Source organism: Tetrao urogallus (assembly GCF_951394365.1).
Source record: "Tetrao urogallus genome assembly, chromosome: 12".
Taxonomy (NCBI): domain Eukaryota; kingdom Metazoa; phylum Chordata; class Aves; order Galliformes; family Phasianidae; genus Tetrao; species Tetrao urogallus.
The window spans coordinates 1,105,918-1,132,451 of NC_136825.1; the positions used below are offsets into that span (position 1 = coordinate 1,105,918).

The 26,534-nt window shown below is 55.3% G+C and overlaps 2 protein-coding genes across 2 annotated transcripts; both read right to left on the reverse strand.

The window, feature by feature from the left end:
* Window positions 1–296: 296 nt before the first annotated feature.
* On the reverse strand, window positions 297–17,796 carry TCF25 (TCF25 ribosome quality control complex subunit; the record flags this gene model as incomplete). Its single annotated transcript, XM_079541460.1, has 18 exons — window positions 297–458; window positions 691–763; window positions 1,249–1,328; window positions 1,642–1,732; window positions 2,172–2,330; window positions 2,890–2,977; window positions 3,946–4,105; window positions 4,425–4,530; window positions 5,139–5,231; window positions 6,292–6,385; window positions 7,658–7,757; window positions 9,597–9,727; window positions 10,274–10,356; window positions 11,517–11,582; window positions 13,071–13,195; window positions 15,257–15,331; window positions 16,666–16,833; window positions 17,632–17,796. The coding sequence occupies 18 exons, from the start codon at window positions 17,794–17,796 to the stop codon at window positions 297–299; spliced, it is 2,019 nt and encodes a 672-aa protein (XP_079397586.1).
* Window positions 17,797–18,782: 986 nt separating this feature from the next.
* SPIRE2 (spire type actin nucleation factor 2) lies at window positions 18,783–24,534 on the reverse strand (the record flags this gene model as incomplete). The annotated part of the gene is made up of 15 exons (XM_079541285.1): window positions 18,783–18,993; window positions 19,093–19,208; window positions 19,348–19,375; window positions 19,505–19,572; window positions 19,649–19,783; window positions 19,895–20,025; window positions 20,242–20,404; window positions 20,494–20,663; window positions 20,735–20,858; window positions 20,955–21,041; window positions 21,117–21,281; window positions 21,357–21,437; window positions 21,528–21,887; window positions 22,148–22,185; window positions 24,318–24,534. The coding sequence occupies 15 exons, from the start codon at window positions 24,532–24,534 to the stop codon at window positions 18,783–18,785; spliced, it is 2,094 nt and encodes a 697-aa protein (XP_079397411.1).
* Window positions 24,535–26,534: the final 2,000 nt, after the last annotated feature.

Consider the following 26,534-nt stretch of genomic DNA (forward strand, 5'->3'; position numbering starts at 1 on the left):
AAAGGACAGGAGGAGCACAAGGAAGAGATCTCCCATGATTAAGCACAGGAGAGCAGCTGGGGGAACCAGGCAACGAATGCATCTGTAAGGGGCCAGAAGGGGCCTAAGCTGCCGAGGGACAGCTGCTGTAATTAGCTCTCCCATTTTAAGACAGTGCTCAGCCCCTGCTGCAGCCTCCCCTGGCCGCAGCCTCTTCCCCCAAACGACAGCCAGCCCCTCTGCTTTGTAGGACTTTATTGGAGCGCAGGGGGCGGGGTGCAATCACCCAGGGTTAGGGGCAGGCGTGAGCTCTCAGCTCAGTCCCAGTCCCCATCGCCTTCAGCATTGTCATCTCGTGGGGGTTCCTGGAACTGGATGTTGGCCAGCATGTCCCGCATGGCCGCCATAAGCCGGTTCACCCCCTGGTTCAGGTCCTGCCCCGCTCCTGCCTCTTCGTCTCCGTCGTGCCTGATGTCACCCTGCAACAGAGAGGAGCTGCAGCACCCAGGCTCGGAGCTGGCTGCAGCAGGCAGACACAGACAATGCCACATGCCAGAAAGCATCAGGCTGCTCTGCAACCTGACGTTTGCACACTGCATATGCCAAGAGCCACTCCCTTTGCAGAAACCCTGTGCAGTAAAAACTTCTGCGGACTGAAAGCAAAAACATGCTCTGATTTGCCAGGCAGCTGCTTTGTTGTTTGCTACATACCTGCAAGTTAAAATTTGGCAACAGTGATCGGAAGAAAAGAGATAAAGTGCTTTCATTGGATGGATGATTCGTTCTGAAAGACAGAAATCACACACCACACTTAAAGGGAAGCTTCTACTCCACCTGACTGTGCTTGTTTGGGCCAAGACAGGGCAGAGGAGCTGGTGAGAACCACGCTGTCTCACAACGCACTGCCCCCTCCGTGAGCCAGCTGGGCTCCCCCACTGCCCCCCTTTGGGAATTCATAGGGGTTTCTTATCCAGGTTTCATTTACTACAAACCACATCAGTTAAGAAGCAACCCAAGCTCTTCAGCAGCCTTTGCCTCCACAGCTGTGACTAGCTGCTGTCTGACAGCCACCAGCAGCCCCAGGCAGAAGCAGCAGGACCAGTCCTGCCTGTAACGCTCTGCCTGTCGGCAAGCACCACCAGCCAAGGCCGCTCTTCCTCCCAGGTGGAGGAGGACAGCAGCACAGAGCACCTGTGTGCAGCCCAGCCCGAGGCTGAGGGCATCGTCACTGGGAGGAGAGCTGTGCCAGCAGGCCCAAGGTGAGGGTACCTTTCTGGTCTCGTGTAGGAGATGATGGAGTCTAAAGGAGGAAGGGGGTCAAACCCCATCACAGGCTGCGATGTCACCTCCTGCAGAGAGGAAGAAGAGAGGGAAGGTGAAGGCTGTGCATCTCCAGGCACGGAGACAGTCGGACCAGCTGGGCAGGCCTCAGTCTTGGGGAAATCATCAGCCACAGCCCAGCCTGCCCACACAACACTGTGTGCTCATCCCGAGGACACCCTGGAAGCTGGGCACACTGGGTGGAAGCTTCGAGGTCATGCGGATGTTTCCTTCTGGTGGCTCTGGCCTGAGATGCGCCCAATGTCTGCACGTGTAGCAGGGTCTAGAATGCCACCACGCTGCACACAGCAGTGCTATCTGTGCCCTATCAGGGCCTCTCACCAGAGGCAGAGCTGCCGTGGCCTCCTTCATCTCTGAAAGGATGACATGCCGGTAGATATTCCTGGGTGCACTCTGGTATCGCATTTTCCTCCTAAAGAAGGGAGGGGGGGACAGCAGTTAGCAAGGAGCACAGCTCAGTACAACCAGCATTTCATTTCTGCTTCTCTACGTGCAGCCTCAGCTCCACGCCTGGCTCTGCTGTCACTCGCAGAATCAGACAGAGCTGGCTGAAGGCAAAGCCAAAGTCACTTGGCAGCTGCTGACCTTCAAATGGAAGGGCAGAACAGCTCACTCTCACCGACCTCCTTACGCTGCAGGTCAGCAGAGCAAACTAAGCTTAGTTTAGGACAAAAACTAATGCCACCTTCCTCAACTTCTCAGAGCTTGAAAACATTTTTAGCTGCTCTGAGCAAACCCCAGCATCACAGAGAGCTCCTCCCTTGCCTGAAAAGCCCCCGGCCTGATGTGTCCCTGTTTGTCAGCACTGAGGTCCAGCAACAGAGCTGATCACCTCTGCCTGCCGCACTCACTTGCGCTCAGACTCCTCCACCAGCGGGTCCCTGGCATCCACCATGCGTAAGACCTCGTGGACGTTCGTCTCCAGCCAAGCCATGACAGCAGGGTCCTTCCACAGGGAGTGAGTCCTTCCCACGTAGAGGGACGTCAACTGGTTCAAGGCAGGAGGCTGGCTGAGGAGACAAGCGTTATTCAGCGCACTCTCCTCTTGCCTGCAGCTCTCTGTGCTTCCTGGAAAGGGCTCGTCGTCTCCACGCTGTGCTTCGGTGTGAGAACATGCAGGGAGGAATCACAGGCTCCCAGCCCTGCTGCCTACATCTACCTTCACCAGTTTTTCTGCCTCTATTTCTGGGATAGACACAGCCACGAAATGAAAGTTACTCTGCCTTTACCTCAGGGGGAGACCATTCACGTGTTTGGGAGGACCACATGTCAGGGAAACCCAGACTCACAGGAGACAGTCTGCCCTGAAAGCATGCACACATCGTTCCAACTGCACGCACCAACAGGCTGCAGGATGAACTTCTGACCCAGCCACACTAAGGTGAAGCAGGTCTATGAGAGTTATCTGATAGCCTTTATGGGAATCCATTATAAATGCATCTAAGAGCCTCTCAGAAAAGTAAATATTCTCTGCAGCTTTTAAACTCCATTAGCTGCCTGAGCAAGCAAAAGCCCCACAACCAGCAAAATCGATTCCTTCTCTTCACTGAGAACATCTCCAAGCCTTACCTTATCTGAGCATTCAGCCCAAAAAAGGAATGGGAGGCGACCCTGGCATCAGGCTGCACACTGCAGTGGTCCAACAGCGGCATAAGAACTGCAGGAGAAAGTCACACAGCTCGTGTTCAGCAGAAGTGCCATGGGAGCAGGCAGACACCACTGCCAGGGCTGCAGAAACACTCCCACCCCTGGGGCAGCTTTGCAGCTGGAAGATACGCTGTGTTTTAGCCTCTGGATGACGGAAACAGACCCAGAGTAAATAAACAAGAACACTTTTTCTTTTTTTTTTTTTTGCCACTTAAATAAGGTGCAACTTTATGCACTTAGTGTTGCTAGCCTTTGAAATTAAATAAGGGTTTTATGTCAGTCACCATGACATACTGTACAAAAAAGACTGTTTCAACCAACACAAACTAAAGCTCTGTTCAAAAGCTGTTTATTCTGGGCTCTAAAGACACATCCTCCCTGGCATTCTGTGCCCCTCTGGGCTTGGAGAGGCATGTGTCTTTCTTCAGGGACAGCAGGGATAAAAGCAAGAGCGATGGACAACCATAGAGAGAACACCTAAAGCACAACAGTGCCTAAGAGAGAAAGTCAAGAGAGGCCCACTGCCTATTCTGGGCACCCTCAGGGTACAAAGTTTTCCTGCTCTAAGAATTCAATTCTCACTCTCCACCAGCTTGCACACCCATGACTCTCTCCACTAAAGGGGCATGAGCCGCTCAGAGAGGAGGGTGAGCAGCAGGGAGAACAGCTGCTGACCTCTTCCCAGCACATGGAGGACTCTTGGTGCGTGTGCCCAGCCTGACCCCATTGCTCTCTCACTGCCCTTCCCACAGAGCTGGGCAGGATGAACCCCAGCGATGGGTTCTGCCAGTGGGCTGAGCAGCATCACCCTTCTGAGTCAAGGCTCCCGTCACACATGGACAGAGGCCAACATCATTTGCAACCCGTAGGCAAAACGCTGCTCCTGCATTTGACTGCCTGGAATCCAGCGTTCGTTCTCACATACAAAGAAAGCGGCAAAGCCTGCGGGGATGGACTTACCGGTGGGGACGGACTTACCGCTTGGGAACATGATCAGCGCCTGCTGGATGAGCCGGGCAGCCCTCTCCCGAGCTTGGCTCAGCTCCAGCTCCGAGTGCTCCTCCTGCTGGCTCAGGAAGAAATATGCCAGTGGCACCGAGAAGGCAAAATTGGGGAGCTGGGACAAATTCCGGTGACTCTGCAGGATCAGAGGGAGAGAATTACCGAGAAATGATGCTATGCAGTAATCTCAGTACGGCTTCCCAGCTACTGGCTTGGTGCCCCCACGTCTGAGTAAGCAATCTTCAATTTATACAATTGATTGTAAGATACCAGGATTACAACAGAAACTAACACTGACAGCCTTCGTGGTTGTTCCAATGACCTCCAGCTGACAGCCTGCCCACGAGACAGTCCCCAAAAGGGGTAAGGGCTTACAGAAGGCCCGTGCTCTTCAGCCCCAGGGCAAGCTGTCCCCTAGCCCTGCCTCGTCCCTCACAAGGCTGCTGGCAACTCACCTCCCACTCCTGGAACATGCGTGTCAGGAAGGCGTACTCTCTGGCTCGGAGGGACAGGAAATCGATGAGCAGCAGCACACACAAGGGGTCACTCTCTGGATCAAGGCTTCAGAGGGAAGCAAGCACAACAAGAATCAAAAAGTAAGCGTCACAAAAGCTGAAGTGCCTGCCCCAATTTCTGAGTCAAATGAGACTTCCCCACTAGCACTCCGAGTCATTTCATAACGCAGCAAGTGCAGATAATGGGGATACAAACGTCCCTGCACAGCTGGGAGGACAGCGATGTCTCACCCACACTGTGCCCTACAAAGAGGAGACAGGCCCGCCACAGCACCAGATGGGAGGAAGGCTGAAGCCACTGTTGTGCAGCAGCTTTGCAGAGACTGCAGGCTCTGCTGTAATTATAAGCCAGGCCCAGAGCTCAGTAACCAAAAGGGACTGCGAGGCTCCGTATTATTAAGCCTCCATCCAAACAACCACCTATCTCTCCACAGCAGCAGTACAGATAAGAGCACAAGCTCAAAACTAACCTGTGGGACTACATCCTTAAGGAGTGACAAGCCCTCGCTGAGGCTGGGGACAGTATTACAGCTCCATCTGCTCTGTCCAGCCTGGGCAGATGAGGGTCAAGTGTGTTGCTCAAAGCATATTTCCTCACGAGCACCACAGCTCCTGGCTCTGGCTGCAGGGATGGGGCACAGCAGGGCCACCTACCTCAGAATCAGCTTGCAGAACTCCAGGGCTGTCCGGGGACAGCCCCTCTTCTCCAGGAACATCAGGTGTTTGAACAGAGCCAGGAAGAAAGCCCTGTGTGGAGAACAGGTTTTAGAAGCCTGATTTGAGAGAAGCAGCGTTTCTCATTCAAGAACAGGGACTAAAAATGAACCCAAATCAGTCTTTTTTTTTTTTTTTTTCCTTCTTCAAATTTTGATATCTTCGTGAAAGCATCAGGACTACAAACCCATAGCTGGTTCTACATCTGACCCCCTTGTGCACGCACACCCACACCCCAGAGCCAGCTACTGAGGAAACAAGAAACAAGGAACAGAAACAAGGCAATCTCTGAAGTCTGCCTGCTAGGGCTCTGCACGGTCATGCCTCTGCTGCTGTCCCTGCACTGCGCAGGGATGGTGACACAGCACATGAGACATGCATGGGGAGAGATGAACATTGAACTCGGGTGAGATACAGATCACAGCACTGAGGTCGCGGGCAGCATGGTCTGTCAGCCAGCGGGTGCTGGAAACCTGAGCAATCTCCAGGTAGAGCAATTTGGGAGAGATTACTTAGGTCAGCTGACTGGAAAATTCCCAGAATAAAGTCACCTTCCTCTGCAGCTGCAGAACTATCAGTGTTACATAAACAACCAGGCCTTGAGGAGTGCAAGTGCCAGGAACAGCGGCCGAGCAGACAGCACAGGAGTGACCAAACACAGACCTCATCACACCACGAGGAGTTTTAGGACAAAAGTAAGTGCTGCTTCAGGCTAATGGGTACTAATTGTACATGAGGGATGTGACAGGGAGGAACAGCTAATGCTCCAATACGAAATCTCCTGGGAAAGAAGATGCTTGGCAGAAAAAGCCTCAGCCTGTCTCAGTGCAAGTGACCCGGCAGCACAAGAGCTGCTGGCAGCCTTCTCTCAGGCACTGCCTGCTCCTGCCTCACCAAGGGAGGCCGCTGTTGACTGCAGACAGGCAAATTCTATTCTGACAGAAAGGGACATTCGAGGTCCCTTGAAGCTGCCAGCACCACAGCACGGATGACGCAGCAGGGGTGGTGAATCTGGGTCTGTGTGCCCAAAGCAGGCCGTGGGGATGATGCCACGGGTGCCCTCAGGCTGGTACAGAGGCAGGTGGCTGCCTACCTGTTCTCCGGCCGCCGGTAGTCCAACCTGCAGCTCCCACTGGTGAGACTGAAGACAGGGTGGAAGGCGCACTCCAGGCTGTACAGCGCCCGCTCTGCAGACAGCACAGACACCATCAGGACACACCAGCAGCCCTGCATAGCACGCTAACCCAGCGCTGACAACACGGGGCTCAGCTTGGCCAAGAAGACACTGCTGAGTGAGATGAGCCACAGGCGAGGAGATGAGCTTGTTCACACCTCAGCAAAGTGCAAAGCAACTTCATGGTCCCAGCAGATTGCAATGCAATCAAATCTCCTTTCTGCAGGCATTAGATCAACTGTCGTTGTGCAAAGTAACTCTTCTGGAGGGGATCTGGGATTGAGGCTACTACGGCTGCCTCCTCCACAACTGTTTTCACATGTAGAAGCCAAAGATCCCGTCCTCACTTAATCTCTGGCCCCTCCTATCATGCTAAAAAGCACGTGTTCCTGTTACCAAACAGCTCACCTCTCTGCAGCACGGCAGTCTGAGGGACAGCTATCCCCCAGAATGCCTCCTACTCGCTTGCAATGCTTGGAGAAGCTGAGTCTGACACACAGTGTGCTGGTCACTGTGGCCTGGAGGGTCATGTACACTCCCCATGGGCAGGGTGGGCTTCTCAGACTATCCCTCACACTGCAGCATTTGGTAGCAGCTGCATCTGAGTCTCCTCCTGCAAAGGACTTCCTACAGGTGACACCACTCCATCATGTCCAGACAATCCTTTCATTCCTTTTAAAGGTGAAAGGCAACGTGCTTTGTCACAGACAAGCATGTCCAGCTCTACTCAAAAGCCTCCAGCAAAAGTCAGAAGTCTGAAAGGCAGCATGAGGCTGAGTGCTCAGGGCCAGAGTCACAAAGAGAGCCAAACCCTTCTGGTTTGCTGCTCCTTTGCTGAAAGGAAAACAAAACAAAACCAAAAGCCTTTGATGGCTAATTCAGAGCAACCGTTCAGCTGTGACTTCTAGGAAGGACTTGCTCAGTGCTGTGTGCACGTGTCTACAGAGCTAAGTCACAGCAGTGCCTCTTCCTTCCTTCCTCTCCCTTTCCATGCCGTACCTGCAGCAAAAGCCTGTCCCCAGCAGCACAGAATCACAGGGGTTGGAAGGGACCTCCAGAGATCATCGAGCCCAACCCCCCTGCCAAAGCAGGTTCCCTACACCAGGATGCTGTGCTGCCAAGTACTCTGGCCGGTGTTTTCCTTAGTGAGCATTCATCAACTCCAGCTAGCCCCAGAGGGAAGGTTCCCTTTGCTGCTCCCCAGCCCACAGAGTGGGTTACGCTGCAGGGAATCGCTGCAGCCTCACAACCTCTGCCAGCATCCACTCCACACCTCCACTCTCACCTACGAGGTCACGGGCCATCTCCTGATCCTCTTGCATCCGGCAGACATCACTGAGCTGCAGAAGGGAGTCCACGTGGTACGGGTTCATCTGAAGCAGCAGCTACACAAGAACATGAGCTCGATCAGGAGATGGCACCAATCACCAATCTCTCATGCACTCTGCCTGCAAGGTGAGCTCTGTGAGACTGGCATGAAGACAAATGCCCTGACACAGCACATGAGAGGAAGGGGCTGCTCTCACCTCTGGGTCTGAACCTGAGGGCATATCCCACTCAGCATCATCCCAGACAAAGCTATTCTAGCACAAAGGCCATGCCAGGCCACTGATCATCTCTGCCATCCTCCAAATAATGCCCAACTCCACTGTGTCCTTTTGGAGGTGGAGGGCCCAGAACTGCACACACTATTCAGGATAGCAGAAGGCACTGTTGCATTTTTGTTTCATTCCCTAACCCTTTTTAAAGAAGCCTGAATATTTTATCAGGCTTTTGCTTCTTCTGGGCACTGAGGACATTTTCACACACCTACCACAATCCCAGAATCTGGCTCCTGAATGGACAGGAAGAAAGGACTTCCAGGCTGCTGAATGCAAGCCTAAGTATCATCATGCTTCAGAGAACTCTTCATTCACTACTTATATTATGAACAGGCTACAGAGGCTCAGGAAGTTGTACATCTGCAGGGTGGCAGCCAACATTCCCAACTACATTAAAAGCTTTTGCATTCTAGGCTGACCAGCTCAGTGCCTTTGCCTTGGTGCCTTCTGTATGATGTTTCACCTCTCCTTGCCCTCTTTAAGTTCCTTCCCAGTCCCTCATTTTGGAAGGTGTGGAGCACCTGAGGTCATAACAATAAAGGAAAATGCTTTTATTCCACCACAACTTGACCAACAAGACTCATTTAATCCATCAGGCAAGAGCAGAAGAGCGTTCACTGAGCAGGGCTCCCAGAAAAACACGTTTTGCATGCTGAAACCACAGCAGCAAGGCAGACAGACGCTCTGGCTACACACACTGTGGCTGTCACAGGTACATTGGCTGGGGCTCTGAAGCACTTTGAGCATCAGCAAATCCTGGACTGTTAGGTTTTCCCATAGAAAAATGAGGCTAGAGCGGTAGGTCTGTCTTTAAATGCAGTCAGGCCATTCAACAAAGATAAAGACCAAAATGCATGGTGGAAAATCTGCCCTGCTCTGCACGGCGTGTGAAAACACATCTGAACTGGCTGGATAGAATTTCCTTGCAACTTCCAAGGTGAACCCCTCAGCCTAGTTAGCAAGAAGAACTGATGAGCTCTAGAGAGCACTGGCTGAGAGCAGAGGGTGGGAAATCAGAAGGAACTACACTCTGGCCTCTTTAAGGGCCTTTTGTCTTTAGGAGACAGTGGCCTCTTTAAGAAATGTCTCTGGGGCATGTTTCCACACTCACGTGGCCAGAGTTTTCAGAGCAAAAATACTTCAGTTATGGTTCAGCAGGGTCCAGAGCAATTTCTCTGTTGCTTATCATCGCAATCCACAAACGTTACCATACACTTTAATGAGCTTGAACATGCATGAAGAGCTTTCAACAAAAGGACTGTTTTGCTGCAATACCAGGAAAACGCTTTTTTTCCCCCCAACCATGCAAGAATTTATAAATAGAATAACTGTTGGTTTAGAGTCCCATTTAAAGATGCATTTGTATAACATTTTTTACTTTCCCAGCTGAACAGTCGAGACAAGGGAGCTTTATTCCCATTCCTTCACAAAACAGCCAGTTCCTGAAGGCTCCTCTGCCAGAGGACCACCTGGCATCCTCCAGCAGTGCCACAAGGGTGGGCCACCAGGGATGGGGCCTTATTTGCACCACTTTGGCCCCCTGTCTCAGTTACAAGGCAAACGCTGCCTCGCAGCGCTACAGGCCACTTGTGCTCAGAATGTGAGAGCAATTTCACAACGTACCACGATGTTGTTGGGGTCCATGGACTCCACAGCATCCAGAAACTTGAACTGCACTTGCTGGTACTCGCGGTGGTGCTCGAATGTGAAATACTGCACGCCCCTCCTGGTCTCCACCAGCTGCATGGCAATACCTAGAGAGCACACAGATGTGGGCACTGCTGATGCCAGCCTGTGAGCCCAAGCAGCTGAAACTCCTCTGCTTTCTTCTAATATAGAAAGCTTGTAGGCATTGCAGGCTCTACAACCACATGTGTTTTCAGAAACTCCCACAAGATTTCATTACTTCCTTCCACAAGCCAATCTCTGAAACCCACTTGAGAAGCCCAGACAGCTTGCTCTCCCTGTGGATGTTTTCTCACAGTTGTGTAAGACTACTGCAAGAAGGGAAGCACACATCACCTGCTACCTCCAGTAAAGGGTGGTGGGGGGGAAAAAGTCAAATGCTAAGACAGAATGTGAAGAGTCCTCCTTGGTGAGAAAGGAAGTATTCTCCAGCATTAGCTGAGGAGCCATTCCCTTTTCACATCAGGCAGTGCAGAAGCCAGGGCCTGGCCGCTGATGGAAGCAGCTCCAGTTTCTGTGCACTGAGGCTCCAGGAAAGCACGACTGGCAGGAGCAGCCACATGGATGTGGGACCATCGGCCAGAGGCATTCTGAAGCAGCACTGAAAGCCTCACCTGTTTTGCTGTAGCGTGGCCAGGTATTCTTGGGAGCTGTCAGCCACGTGCTGCGGACATACTGGCGCTGCCTTTGCCTCGGCCTGAGGAAATAAACATGACAGGTTACATTTTCCCTGCACTAACAGAATGCAGAGATCTAAAACCAGCCAGAAAAAGGATGATTCAGGGAAAAGGATCCAATTTATTCCCCAGCTGCAGCCCTGCCACATGGAGCTTTTGCCCAGAGTTTTGCCTTTAACATGCTTGCCTTTGAGACACAACACACCTTCGCACTCTGGCTCTTCCTTGCTTTACCATTGCTCTTTGGGCTTGTCAGTGTCTCAAGCATTTCAATGGCTTCTTTCCCTTGTTTTTACTCCTGCCAAGCTCTCAGCTGCCTCTTGCTTCAAAAAGCTTCCCAAGCCCAATTAAGAGAGCCCCATATCCCTCTGACTCATATCCTCCCAGCAGGGCCTTCAAGTGTTGACTGATGCGGTTTAAGATGTACTCAGAAGTGCAACTGATGTACTGGTTCAGAGCAAGAGGAATTCAGAAATCAAGGCAATTGTAAGGAAGTCACATCTCCTTAGTCAGGGATGTTTCTTTTTCCTCGAGTGCTAGATGCCACTTTTTGATTTAATCTCTCCTTGAAAGAGTTTAATTCACCTACAGACTCTCTCACAGCTTCCCTTTCCACCACCACCATCCTGAGCCTACCTTTCTTATGTGCACATTTACCAACCAGCCCCTGAAACCCAGGATTTTCTGAATACCATCAATCATAGAGCAGTGGATAACTCACAGAAATCTTACACTACACAGCAGTTGATACCTGGGCATACGTGAGCAACTTCAGGAGATTACCTGGAAAGTACTCAGGGTCCACCTAAGACAGAGACTCGGAATACTAACAGGAAACAAATGCTGGAACAAGACTAAGAACCTAGCAGACTATGAGTCTGAACAAGAAGATTTTATAAGGGCATTTGACAGTAGATGGGAGAGGGAAAAAACATAAACATCAAAAGAAAAAGGAACTACTAGCTAAAGTCCGAAGGAACCTTACACCTTCCTCACACACAGCCAAAAGATTTTCTTCTGATCCAAAATCTGACTACTAAATAAGACTACTTGAACATATTGGGGTGCCATGGGCTCCTGGCACAGGTGTAGCACCAAGGAGTCAGTAAGCAATGCCAAGGCAAGGGCAGACACAGCAACTCAAACTTCAGAAGTGTTTAATATCACATTTTGGACTAACCTCTGATCACCAAGAACAGCACGAGCCCCGAAGTATCTCTTCAACTCATTCTCTGGATTCAAGTTCCTGAGAATGTTGAAACAAGAAAGAAAAGTTAAACAGACAAAAATCTTGCAATCTTTTCCTTTTGAACAAAGCCAGGCGTATTGTACCATAACCATTCCTGGCCAGGCTTCTGAACTGACACACACACACACACACACACCCCAGTGGTGTGACACAGCACACCAGAAGGAGAACAGCTAATGCTCAGAGCAGGAGGCATCCAAATGCCTGTTCAATCAGGTGTACAGCTCCTTGTACTCTGCTCCAAAGACTGCGAGCTAGGGAATACTTTTGCTGCCCTCTCCAGGACAGCTGGGGCCAGGCATGCTCCCAGGGACAGCCTCAGCTCAGGGAAGCATGCCTGGGGTGTCTGCATCTGGAAAACGTGAGATACCCACTGCCAAGTCTAGTGGTGGTGGACTGCAATCCAGGGCAAGCACCCTAACCACTGTATGAAGGCTGGCAAGGCTTAAAATACATTCTTTTAATACAAAGATCTTACATCAAAGCATGGCAACACCTACAGTCTTCTTAATCTAACATTTGGCCCAGAGAAGGGAGGCACATTTAAGGGGGGTTTCCTCTTTACCATCCAGTAAGAAAAGCTCAAAGAGAGGGAGTGGGAAGGTTGAGCTCCAGCACTGCCAGCTCACACCCACTCTGACATTATCCACTTTTCAAAGGCTTCTGAATAACGTTCACCTGACCAGAGAATTCACTGAAGTCTAAAACATCTCGGCAAGCAAATATCCCTTCCTTTACTAAAATGAAAACTAACTAAACTAGCAAAAAAAGCCCACCAGCCTAGATTGCTTTGATGCAGTGTGTTTGGAGGTTTCAAATCCTGATGTGGTAAACTGTTCAGTCCTTCAAGTTTAAATGTTTTTGTTTTTTTCCCAGAAAAGAAAAAGAGCTGCCAGTATCCACACTAACCCAGAGACAGGCTGGACAGAGAAGCTGGCTGATCCAGGCTGTGATGTTACAGATGTCTAGTGAGGCTAACAGCTTTCTCAGCTGGTGGACATGCCCAGCACTCAGTCCACTTTGCTGATGGCCAGACATTGGAAAGGTTAGACCAGTCTAACAGGCATTCCTGGTGAAATTAGTTGCTGGTACTGCTTAGCCCTCCTTGAAGGGCAGCATATATTGGCACATTGGCCAGGTTAGTCTGGCTTCAAAGCTCTATTCACTGAGGCACAGAGTCGACCAACAGTTTTCAACACAGAGCCACCAACAGCTTTAGCCTGGAAGGCACTTCTGGAGGTCATCCTGGTCCAGTCAGCCACTCAGAGCAGATGGGACAGCAAAGAATTCTCACTGCTGCTTAAAGCTGAGCACACCTTTAGGAGCAATAGTTAGAGATGGGGCTGTGTGCAACCACCTACCATAACCCCTTTCACATAAGGTCCTGGATTTATGGCCAGCTTACATATGTAGGCTCCCACCTCCCCTCCTTGGCATACAAGTACTTCTGTCACACTCAAAGCCAGGAAGGAAAGCGAGCACTACCTGTGCTCTATGTAGAGCAGAGGCTTGCTGTCAGCAATTACTCCACTCTGGCTCTCTTGTGATAGTCCATTGGTATCCTCAATCTTCTCCAGCAAGCTGTCGATGTCTTCCAGGTCATCATCTTCCTTAAGACATGCACGTGCAAAGACAAGGCAGTAATTACAGGATGAGACACGGAGGCACACAGGTCACCCAGCTGCCTCCAGGCCCTGTGGCTCGCTCCAATCTCACCCCACAGACCCCCCCATTGCTCACCCTGCTTCAGCCCCACTCTGGGAGCCCACATACTCTCATGTATCGAGGCTTCTCGCTTTCCACCCAGCACCCTGCATTTCCCTCAGGAATCCCACTCCTGTGCTTGCCATCCCTGCCCAACTGCCCCCAGAAGGCTGGCTGCTCTCCCTCCTTCCTCAAGGCATCACAGGACACTTCTCATACTATCACAAGCCCGAGTGTGTCAACTGAATAAAGCCAGCATGGCAGGCTTGCTGCTGGCCTCGTGCTCTGAGCCCAAACCAGCAGGACACAGTGGTCCTTCCCACACAACACAGCTCACAAGTATGTGCATGCCTGGTCTCTGGTCTCCCCTCTCCTACAAAGCTGTGCTTTGTCTCGTTTACTTGTATGATGACCTAACTTCCTAAAATACCATGAAAAGTTGGGGGGCTGATTTTAATGGTAAAATAAATCAACCCTCCCTGTCTGCTTTCCACGGAAACATTGAATTACTGCTGTGACCGTTGTAACACAAAATTAGACACTAGCACGTTTGTAATCCAGTTTTAACATACTGCATGGTCACTTCCCACTCTTCAAACAGCCAGAAGAACACATCCAGCAGAACACATTCAACAGCTGCACAGCACTTTCACCTCAATTTCCCTCTATTTTGCCCACAGACAGCAAGTGACGCATTTCTCATGCGGCCCTTCATATCCTCCTCGGGATGCACGTGGGCAGAAGGTGGAATTCCATTCGTGACACTCAGACAGCATTCTGAGGTTGCCTTTTCCAGCTAAATATACTGTGTGCAGTATACATGCAGTACATGAAAAGCTTATATTGTTTTGCATTTCAGTGACAGAACAAAGGCAGCTTTATCTCTAGTTTGACAGCTTTATCTCTAGTTTGCAAATCAAACTGCCTATTTCTGGGGATTAAACCTCCCCAGAGCTCAGGGCTGGCAGATGTCACCCTTCTGCTCATCACTCTCAGAGCAGGAGAGGAAGCAGGCTTTCTGAGGGGTTTTCTCCCTTGGTGACTGACCCCTCAGCACCCACATGCATTCCCAGGGAGGCGGCTGCCAGCCCACACCTACCTGGGGCAGCCCTCCCAGCACCAAAGCATGCTGCAGCCCACTGTGTATTGCCAAGGACCTCTCCCAAATTGAGGCTCTTGGCTTTTAGAAAAAAAAACAAAACAACTTGAACTGCATTTATATTATATACACTACTCTTCTAAACTCAGTTTCCTAAACTAGCTCATGCAGTTAAAGCATCCCAGCATAACAGAGTGATAATAAAGAAAGATTCAAGTATAAACATGTGTCTGTTTTATCCACAACACACAGACGTGGGATAAAGCTCTTTCTCCTCTTCAAGCACTCTTACTTAGGAGTGGACAATTAAGAGAATGAGAATCACCATCCCCTCATTCCCTTCATCACAAGGAGACAGAAGCACATCCTCCTGGAAGGACGCTTAGCCATGCATGTCTGATAATACACTTGGGATGAGCACACATTTGTCAGCATTTAGCTCTATGATGCCAAACAACAAGGAGAAGCATGGCTGAGCACAGAGAAACAGGCAAAGGTAACAGGAATCACTGCCAGCAGTGTGAGCTCTGTAGAGCTCTGCAGTGCTGGAAGAGCTCTCTAAGTAGGGCAAAGTCAGCATCATGAAAATGCAAAACCTTTGCAAGTCCCCTCCTGTGCAGAGCCTCAAAGATGAAAGGAAAAGCTGCTGTGAGGATTTCAGCTCTAAACCACCTGCAGCAGAGCTGTGGAGTCCCACTGCTTCAAGGACCACAATGTTGTTGCCACTTCATACATTTAAATGAGCACAGTGCAAGGAGGAGCACTTTGGCTTCAAAATCTTTTCTGAAGCCAGTGTCATCGCTTTGTCATCCCATCCCAAGGCAGACATCAGCACAGCCACCAACCCTCACAACAAACACACACATACCAGAGCCTCGCCTGCTGAAGTTTTCTTTGTTTTCCTTTTCTTTTTTTTCTTTCGTGGCTTGTTATTCAACACAGGCTGCAAAAAGAAATGAAACAGCTGTCAGAGCAAACCCAGACACTGCTGGAAAAGAACGTTCCATCGAGGAGAAGAATATTTGCCACAGGGATCAGCATACCAGAAGGTCCCTTGAATGAAACCAATATTCATCTGTACAATACTCACCTTGTCAGCAAATGAAACTTGAGATGCAAGGAGAAAATAGAAGAAAGCACCAAGGGTTTGCAAATGTGAGGGATGAATCTCAGGTTACTTTCACTTCTACGCTTGAGACCATAAAATCAGGCAAGAAACAGTTCAGACATGCCAGGGTTTGGAAGAAGTGTTTCATCCCTGCATTACTTCCTAGAACAAACTTCATTTCTGTGTTTCCAGTGAGCACGACAGCTTCATCAGTCACACCAATTAACAGAAACCAACAGCTGCCTGAGAGCACCATGTGATACAAACTCATCTTGCTGCAGATGCAGCTGCTTCAGCTCACCATGCTGCAAAACATTTCCCAACCCAAGATGCGTGCTGCTGTCTGTGTTGGTGCTTCCCCAGGGCACACAGAACTAACGACACTTTTCCAGGATCACCATCTCTCCACAGCACTACACCTGAGTAACAGAGTCCCAAGAACAGCTCCACAACTCCCAGGCAGATTTCAGAGCCAGGAACCCAGCTCCAATCTGGTTCCACACATGCTGACAGCACCCATGTTTCTACCCAGGAAATCCACAGAGCAGCAGCAGGTGCGTTCTGCTGTGTTTAACAGCAAATTTGGGGTCAGGGCCACATCTGAGCCACTGCTCACGTGAGGTCTGACTGAGCAAAGCTCACCCTGCGTATCTGAAGCACTCCCAAGCACACACAGAGGGCAGCCCCTCCTCCTCCAGCCACACTGCCACCACACCAAATACTGCCTTCTACTGGATGAGGCCAAGGGGATAATTCTTTTCACTGCCCCTACCTTCACCACCAATATTGTATGGGCTACATTTGCAGTGTCCAGCTGTTACTTAAAAAGCCCATTTCTTCACATGCTTTTGCAACTGTCATGTCAAGGAGATGTTTTCGAGCTGGAACAGATTAGAGAAGGGACTCTAACAGAAAATGACAACAACAAATACAAGCGAAACAGGAAAGAAGCAAGTCCAATTTTCAGCTTATATTGTTGGGAGCATTTACACCATTCACTCCACAACAAATGCTTGCTGAGCACTGACCCAGCAGCCCAGCCTGCCTATAGCACAGCACTGTATTAACTGTGCAGTGAATGGAGCAGAGAAGCAGCCTCTTTTTCTGAACCACTTTCTGTGCCTTGCACGGCAGCAGCTGTCACTACCAGGCAGCTGCAGCTGTGTTACCGTTTGGTCTGGCTGGTTTGTCCCTTTCCCATCTCTCTGCCCATTGTGTTCTGCCTCTTCAGGTGTAGGCTCCTCATTGCTTCCCTCTGCAACATTGTGCTCTTTGAGCCTGGCATCTGCTCGCCCTTCTTTGGATGACAGGTCATCCTCCAGTTCTTCACTGGTGATCTGTGCAAACAAAAGAACAAGTTGCAGCAGCAGGTACACGGCTGCATCACGCCCTCCCTACAGCCACGAGGACAGGGTTGTGCAACCTTGTTCTGTTCACACCTGCAAATGATAAAGCGCTGCAGAAGCAGTGAAGGGCTCGGCTTCTCAGTTGCTTTCTCCAGAACATGGGCTGGGGGTGATTGCTCATTGAAAGCACGGTGCCTGCTGGGCACCAGGGTGTCTTTGCATTTGCTTACTGGTTGCAGACCCACGACTACAGGTCTGCTACGACACAGTGAGCATAAATCAATCACACAGCCCTATCTGGATTCCACTCTTCCCTGGGAAGAGTCTCTGCAACCAACCTCGTTCACAGCCTCACGGTTAAGATGGGAACAGCTGAGGCTGGCGAAGGGGCCCAGAGCTGAGGGGCTGGGATCTGTCCCTCCAGAGACCCACGTGTGCCCTCAGCACCCATTTGATCCCAGACCAGCAGCACCAGGATCGCACACACTGGGAAGGCAGCAGCAATGATTCCCAGCTCTGACAACACACCCAGCCCCCGCTCCGCCATGCCCTGCGCTTCCAACACTGACACCCCGGCCACCCTCGGGTGCCACACAGCCCCAGGCGCCTCTCCGTGCACCCTGCTGCCTCCGTCCCTCACCAGCTTTCCCTCCCCATCCCCACAGCCCCCTCCAGCTCCCATCCCCACACTTATCCTTCCCTTCGGACCTCCCTGCCACCGCACGCCCCAACCCCACCGCTGACACCGCCCCTAAAGCACGACCCTCCCCAGGCCCCGCCGCCTCTCACCAGCTCGAAGCGGTTGCTGACACCGGGGCGACCCCTGGCTTTGGCAGCTGCCTGCGGCCACTCCCCGCCTCGCTCGGGGCCGGAGGCCAGGCCCAACTCGCCCAGGCCCGGCTCCTCCTGGCCCCGCTGCTCGCCCCGCAGCCGCCGCAGGGCCCTCCGCGACATGGAGCCCCGCGCCGCACTGCGCCTGCGCGGCCCGCCTCCCTCCCGCCTGCGCAGTCTGATCCGCGCACCGCGCCTGCGCACGAGGCTCCAGCGCGCACGCGCAACTTCGATGCCCGTCCCCTCGCACGGCGCCTTCCTGAGCCGGCAGGGACGCAGGCGCGGTACCCGCAGGGTAGAACCTATTTCGCGCCCCCGTGCTATCGCTGCGTGAAATATGTCTCGGGGAGGGAGCGTGGGGATGCGCGTTTTCCCACGGTCCCCGCGCGGGGTCACGGCGGGACATAACCCGGAGGTGGGGGATGCACAGCGGGACACGGGGGCAGCTCGGGGGCCCTGAGCGGTTGGGTGGGCATGGGAACTGTTGGTGAGGGGTTTTCCTACGGTGCCAGTGGGGCACAGCCTGAGATGGGGTGGCGAGCATCGCAGGGACACCCCGTTCCTGCAGTACTGCCAAAAAGATTGCAGCGGTGTGATGCGGGGCCCGGCAGATAGCCCACCACGGGGTCACTTGGGGTGTCCCCTCTGTCCCCGAGCACCCTCCTGCGCAACCCTGTGCCCGACTCCATCCAGCGCAGGAACAGCCCCGGGAGGGCAGCCCAGAATGGTTTATTGGCAGGGGGTCATTATGTACAGTGTGACTGTGGCACCCGAGGGGCCGTGACATCAGCATGGGGCCGTGCCACCTGCAGGGCCGTGACACCAACATGGAGCAATAAGGCGTCCCAGTCCCTGCAGGGCTTGGCACAGAAATGGGACCGAGAGGATGGGGGACAAAGGGTGCCCCAGAGAGACCCCCTCCCTGTCTCCGGGGCCGTGCCAGCGCCCCATCAGCAGCAGAGACAGGAGGGCGTCACGGGGATGTGAGCTGGGAGCCGCGGAGCTCCGCATCCCCTGGTCCATAATGTCCGTAAGGTATATAAATATAGAGGCTGTATGTATACATCCTATGTATATATGTACATCTGGGCAGGGTGGGCGCCGGGCCCTCACTCGTGCCAGGAGCTGCAGCGCAGGGAGCGCGGGGCAGCGGGGCGGCGCGGAGCGGCGTTGAGGACGGCCACACTGCGGCGACTGGAGCAGATGACGTCGGCCACGAAGCCGGTGCAGTCGCTGCAGACGTCGCGGAGCACGGAGCCCTGAGCGTAGATGTGGGGGAACTCCTCCTCCACCCGGCGCCAGCCTGGACCTGGCAGCGAGCTGTGGGTGCAGTGCGTGCCATCAGCCCCGGCGTGGGGAGGAGGAGGGTGGGAGGAAGACATTTGAGGATGCGGGACCCTTGTAGGGTGCTGGACTCACTGGAAGGTTTCCCTCTTGCGCAGCGGCAGAGCTTTGGCCAGCAGTGAGCCTGGGAGGCTCTCGAAGCCCAGTGCGTAGACAGGGATGTGAGCCAGCTTCTTGGAAGGCATCTTCATCTGTCAGGGCAGTGGGCATCAGGGGCAGCACCCAGGGGCGTCCCCTTCACCCCAGGTCCATGCGGGGTCAGCACAGTCCAGATGGTCAGACAGGGACTGGGACTGGGATTGGTGACAGTGACCTGAGCAGGTCCCTTACCTTCAGGCTGCAGGAGGAGCAGACAGACCTGGGGATACGAGGAGAAGCAGGTGAGCAGGGCCACCACCGAGGCACCCTCCCACCAGCCCCAGCACCATGGCATGGCACAGTGCAGCACAGCACGACACAGCATGGCGTGGCATGGCACAGTGCTCACCGCTTGCAGAAGAGACAGGCTGCAGGCCAGGAGAAGAGGGGAAATTTGGTGCGGCAGCAGCAGCAGACCTGTGGGCACAGGCAGGGTGAGCACCAGGTGCAAATGGCATGGGAGCAGCTCAGCCCCCCCAGTCTGAGTCCCCACCTTGCCCTTCTTCAGGCTGTTGTAGAGCTCCTTGCTCTGTAGGAACTTCTCCATCTCGGCCTTGACCAGCACCCTACGCACGTTGATCATCTCCTCCACCGTGAGGGCCAGGCTCTCCACGGGGTGGCTGAACTCCTGGGGGAGACAGGAGCCATCACTCCCACATGTGGCAAGACCCGACCCCACAAATCCTGCACTGTGAGCCCTCACTCCGGGCCATGCCCGCAGCTCCAGTCTCACACTCACCAGCCAGAGGTGCTTGGAGCTGCTGCTGGGCGCAGTGCTGGAGCCATCCTCCGGCCTCTCCTCCACTGAGCCCAGTGCAGCGCGGGGTGCAGGGCCGTATGGCACTGGGTGGTAGCTGGCGGGAACAGAGCCTGCATGATGGGACACCAGGAGGACACAGTGAGGACACACTGCCACACACAACTCCTCCAGCAAGTGTTGGCTGGAGAGCACGGCAAAGTGACCCTTGGTGACATGGGGACAGGGTGTGCGGGACATGGGGTGGGCTGTGCTGAAGGCAGGGACACTGAGTGTTTGGGGGATGGGGATCCCAACGCAGGACTGGGCTTGGGGCAGCACAGGAGTACCTGATCGGGGCCGGGGCTCGGGATCCAGCGACTCCAGCACCTTGGGTGCTGCGTGGCCACCACCAAGCTCACTCTGGAACTGGGCTAGGTCCTGCTCCGAGAAGGAGCGGTCCCGCTTCATAGGCAGCCCTGAGACAGACTCTGTGCTTGGTGAGTCCTCCTCCTGCAAGACCGCACGGACAGCATCACCCAGTGACCCACACACCCCTATCCTGTGCCCCCCTGGCATCCCCACCACAGCCCTTTTTTCACCTCGGAGATGCTCATCTCCTCCATCTCTGCCAGTGTGGGTGCCTTGAGCAGGACGCGGGGCCGTGGCCGTGCTGGCACTGTGCTGGCCTCGGGCACAGACAGATCGATGCAGGAGCTGGAGGTGAGGTGGCTGGAGCAGGCGTGCGGGATGCAGGGCAGTGAGCTGTACCCTGGGAAGGGGATGGGGTTTGGCACTGGGTCCTGCCATGACACCATGGTGCAGAGGAGGCAATGCCAGTACCTTTCTGACCCCGGTATGATGTCTCCACGGGTCGGAGCTTCCTCTCCTGCTTGATCTCCTCCAAGATCTTCTCATGCAGTGTCCTCTGTTTCTGGGGCAGTGGCCGTAGCCTCCGCTCTGACGCCTGCAGGAAACAGAGCCGGGATGCTGCAGCTCAGGGCTCGCAGTGAGTCCAGCCCAGGGGCTGCGACCATGGGGACCCTGCAGGGTCAGCACCCACCTGCTTGAGTGGGGGCCGGGAGCGGATGAAGTCCAGGATGAGCTCGTGGGCATCCTTCTTCACTCGTGGTGGGATGTCCCCGTCCACCTGGTAGAGAACAGTGTCAGCACCAGCTGGTTGATGGCAGCACATCCCAGTGTGGGGTCACCTGTCTGTGCTCACCATGACCTTGCGCAGCTTGTAGTTGCGCGCGCGGATGTCCTGCATGAGCATCTCGAAGGGGGTCAGCTGGTACTCGGTGGGCAGTGGGTTGAACTGCTTCTCCTGCACCTTCTTCAGCTTGACGCCGTGCCGCAGCTCCCGCATCAGCTGCACCCACAGCCGGGCCTGCCGGGGGTGTGGGGTCAGAGCTGGCCCTCCCACAGCCCCAACCCCCTGCATGGCCGCGCCGTGCTGCTGTACCCAGTCCGTATTGCGCAGGCTGCCCAGCTCTGCTGCCGGCCTCTCCTCTGCCTCCTCATCCTCCTTCAGCTTCTGCAGCATCTGTGATGACACGGGGACACTGTTATCCCACTGTGGTCACTGCAGCATTTTAAGATCCCAAGGATCTCCCCACACGGGCAACCTTCTCACCTCCTTGGCATCGCGGATCTTGGCCAGGAAGGCTTTGAGTTCCACAGTTTCAGCAAAGAGCGCCCGGCACACGGCCTGGTAATGAGCCTGGGCTTCGTTGGGATCGGCAAGGCGTGCAGCGCAGCACCGCATGGCCTGCCCGAAAGTGCGCACAGCTCGCAGCGGCCCCTCGCCACTCTCCTCCTCTTCCTCCTGCCCCCCATAGCCCTCGTCGGCCGTGCCACAGCCACTGTCCTCTGAGTCACTGTTGGTCATCAGGTCGATGAGCTGCTCCAGCTGTGGGCTCAGCTCCCGCTCCTCGTTCTCATCCAGCCCCCAGTCCAGCGCCCGGTAGATGGCAAAACCCAAGGACTGCACCATCTGCAAGGAAACGGCACCGCTGTGCCATCAAAAGCCCTGGCACTGCCCGTGCCATATCTGCGTGCAGAGCCCCATCCGTTGAGTCTGGGCCTCACCACCCAGAGCACACCAGGACCCCATTGGCTCACAGCAAGAGGAGCAGGAGGAGATGCACAGGGGAACACATAGCCATGCCGTGGTGCCATGACACTGCCTGCCCAGGGGCCCCCGTGATGTGCAGCCAGCAGACATCCAGCTCAGAGATGAGGGTCCCCACATACCTGTGCTTCAGCAGCAGGCGTCAGCAGCAGAGGCAGCTCTGGGGGAGAGAAAGGTACAGTCACTGAGGCCCCAAGGCTGGAGGTCAGCCTCACCTCACTTTGTGCCTCCCACCCTGGGACTGCTGCACCCGAGCCAGGACTCCCACCCCCAGCCGGTCTCATCCTGAGCTGGCACAGCCCCGTGTTGTTTGCAGGGACCAACAGCACAGCCCTGCATGTGGTGCAGAGACGGGCAGCACTCAGCTGACAGTGATACTGATGCTCCTTTCACTGCAGAGGTGGCACAGCTGGAGCACTGCACACACACAAGCACCATGCACACACACAGGCACCACGCCAATACACACAAGCACTGCACACACACACAAGCACTGCACACACACACAAGCTCAGGCCAAAGGCTCTCAGGCAGCTCAGCCCCTTCTAGGGGAGCACTGCAGCCATACGATGACGAGCAACTGTGTCTTTCGCATGGGACCCAAGGGAAGTGCCCAGGTGCCCCTTGCTCCACTTTGCCCAGCAGCAGCTGCAGAGCAGAGCACTGCCCTGGGCCCAGGAGAGTGCAGGCCATTACCCCACCATCATCTGTGCATCCATTACACGCTGTGCCCATCTCCCCATTTAGCTAATCAATGCAGCAGCCCATGGCAGGGACAGCTGAGGCTGTGTGCTGGCTGCAGTCAGGAGCCCAATCTGGGACCCTCTGAGCAGGATGAGGCCAGGCAGAACAGGATTGCAGCCCCCTCCCACTGACTACAGGAGCCTGTGACCCTGCAGCCATGTCAGTCCCTGAGCCCTGCAGGCAGGCACCGGCATCACATCCCGTATGGTGGTGGAGCAGCCAGCAGATCCAGCTGAGAGGAGGAAGCAGAAAAGCTTTTCCTGGATGCAAACCAGGGACAGAGGAGCAGCCATGGCTGCAACAGGACAGGATGCACCGGGAACAGCAGTGCCTGTAGCCGTGGTGCCAAATGAGGCCACGGTGCTGGTGGCTGTGCAGCACTCACCTGCTGGCTGCTTCCTTCCGGGTGGGAGACGCTGTGGGATGGGGACATGGAGTACACCCCCTGTGGGTTCACCCTGTGCCCTGTGCCGCTGCAGAGCTATGTGCTGGTGCTGGGACCCATGCTATACCCATGGCTGTGCTGGGAGCTACCCACAGCCCCCAAGCGCTGCAGCAGCAAAGAGCCTGGATACATCCCTATGCCCTGCTCCCAGGAGCATCGCTACAGCCAGCAGCAAGGACACACAGGCACGCCGCAGCACCCTGCTCGCTGCCAGCCGTGGGGACATGCAGCAATCTCAGCCTCGCTGAGCAGTCGGAGACACCGCAGCGTCCTCGCTCGGCCCGAGCACCCCGAGCCATTTTGGGGCACGCAGGAGCCGGCGGGCACCAGTCGGGGCTGTCCCCACGCGGGGCGAGGCGTGGGCTGAGCTCTGTCATTAGGCTCAGGCTGCTCATTGCTGCTGGCACCCGGCCGTGCCTAATTACAGACCATAAACACAGCGGGCTCTGCCCGACAGCACCGCCCGCCCGCACGGAAGGCACGGCCGAGAGTGCAAAGGTCGGGGTCGGGGCTGCCCCGCGATGCCCCCTGAGGGAGGGGGGTGCGGGGTCTGTGCCCGTGGGTGCGGGTGCGCTGCGGCCGCCGCTGCGTGCCGCTGTGTGTCCCTGCGCGTCCGTCCATCCGTCCCTGCCTGTCCTGCGTGGCTCCGCCGTCCCCAGCCCCACGCACAGCCCCGCCCGGCTCCATCCTCGCGGTCCCGCAGTGCCGGTCCCATCGCTGCCACCACCTCCGGTCCCCCCCGCTGCCAGTCCCGCCTTCCAGTCCCGCCTTCCCGCCCCCCCGCTGCCGCTGCCCGCATTGCCGACCCCACACCGACGCCCACGGCCTCCCGTCCTTTTTCTCTCCGGTATCGACTCTCTCTATTCCTCCTCCAGTTCCCGTCCTTCCTTCCCGGTGCCGGTGTCCTCCACCCGTAATCCCAGGGCCGCTGCGGCGTCGGTAACCCGGGCAGCGCCGGTGGGCAGCGCGGTGCAGCACTCCCCGCAGGTCCCGGTACCCCGGTACTGTTCCGATAACCCGGTACCCCCGGCGCCGGTACACCCCCCCACCGGTGGCGGTACCCCCCGCTGCCGGCCCCGCCCCTCCTTCTCCCAGCTCCTTACCGGGCGGCGGGGGTGGAAGCGCTACGCTGCCGTCGCCGCGGAGGCGGATGTCGGCGGTGCGGAGCGGAGCGGCGGAGGGGGCGGCGGCGGCGGCGGCGGCACGGCAGCCCTGAAAGCAGAGCGCCCACGCCTGCTCCTCGTTCAGCGGCTGCTCGTAGCACTTCAGCACCTCCTCCAGGGACAGCTCCCGCGGGCCCCCGCCGCCCGCCCGCGCCATCGCCCCATCCCCGCGCACCGCCGCCGCCGACCTCCGCCGCGGCCGCCGCACGGGCGGGCGGGGCGGGAGGGGCGGAGGGCCGGCTCCGCTCGGCTCGGCACAACTCGGCCCGCCCCGCCCCGGCCCCGCCCGCTCCGCCTCCCACCGCCACCGGGGGCGCACGGTGGGTACGGAGCGGCGCGGCGCGGCGCGGGCGGGTTCGATTCGGCGCTCTAAGGCTCCGTTTGGCACGGCGCGGCTCGGTACAACGCGGCTCTGCACGGCTCGACTAGGAAGAGAGTGCGCGGGCTGGCAGGATGAAGGCACGGAGCACGGCGTGGGGGACATCGGGCTGGGTGCGGGGTGCGTGCTGTGGTGCTCAGTGCAAGGCACGCAGCTGCGTGCAGGGTGCGGGACACGACGGGGTGCAGGCTGCGGGGTGTAGGGTGTGTGACATGTGGCGTGGCTCCTGTCACCTGCACCGTTCAGCCCCTGACCGGAGGCGTAGGAATCTATCAGCTCCCGGGGCCAACCCGCCTGAGGATGCGCCGTGAGCCAGGTGAACGGTCACAAGGACGCAACAGCCCTGGTGGCTCTCAGAGCCAGGAAGGCTGGGGGCCATCCCTGCGGACTCACAGAGTGCTGTGAGCAAGGTGTTTCCTCACGTTCATCCCTCGGCTCTGTGCCTGCAGCACGTGGCCCTGTGCATTCCCACATCACCCATTGCGAAGGAGCTCACCGCTGGTGTATGGGATTGGGGCCAGCAGAAGGCACCAAGATGGGGCATTTCACAGGGCCCAAGTTCTACGGGAGCGTGACGTGGAGGCACCAGCTAAGGTCAGTATGGAATCATTGCATTCAGGTTGGAGAAGACCTCTACAATCCCCAACCCCAACCCCATCCCACCCCACCATGCCCATAACCACATCCCTCTGTGCCACATCTCCACAGTCCTTGAACACCCCCAGGGCCGGTGACCCCACCTCTCCCTGGGCAGCCTGTGCCACTGCCCGACTGCTCCTAATATCCAATCCAAACCTCCCCAGATGCTCAAGTCTCCATCTCACCTTCTGCACACAAACTGCTGAGATTTGAATGAGACATTTGCCCTGCTGTCAGCTGGCTTTACAGCCTACTTTGGAACAGCAGAGGGAGGAAAGCTGAGCACGCTGCCCAGAGTGGTGCTGAGCCCAACACACAGCCAGGAAGGCACGGTGGGTTGGTGCAGGGCAGTGGGGCAGTGGTAATTCAGCCCGCAGGACACAGGGGAGGGCATTTGAATTATAAAGTGCAGAGCCCTTTGCTTTGGGTACAACTGTAATTAATGTGTAATCAAGATATAATTAAAAGTTACTGCCTTGGAAAAAAATCAAACAGAGCCAAGCGTGTATGTGTATAGGGGAAATTTAATTAAAAATGAAAGAAATGGGGGGGGGGGGGGGGGAGGAGGAAGGGAAGAAAAGAAAAAAAGAACAGGTTGGGAGAAGGTTGCAAAGTGCTGCAGGAGCATCAGATTTCTGCACTTCCCAGCACCCCACGCAGTGATGCAGCAGCGTGGCAGGGCTGGGCCGTGGCAGTGCTGTGCCCAGAAGCCTGCAGCAGGCAGTGTTTGTTTGCAGGTAATACATTCTTCAAGGTGTCCTTTGTCCTATGCAATAATAATTCATTCCAAAGCCACAGGAAGCCAACATCATAGAACCACAGAGTGCTTTGAGTTGGAAGTGAGCTCTAAAGGCCACCTGGCCCCACTGCCTGCAATGAACCGGGACACCCACAGCTCCATCAGTGCTCAGAGCCCCCCTGGCTGGACCCTGGGTGTCTGCAGGGAGGGGACACCCACAGCATCTCCTGGCAACCCTTCTGGGGGGTCTCACCACTATGGCCATCGCAGAGATGGCTTTGCCCAATTTGCTGCTCTCTGAAATGCCTCTCATCGAGTCCCCACAGAGCAGCTCATTGAGTTGTGGAGTGTCTGTTCAAGCTCCATTTCCTTTCTAGATTCTTCTTCATTAATATTTTAA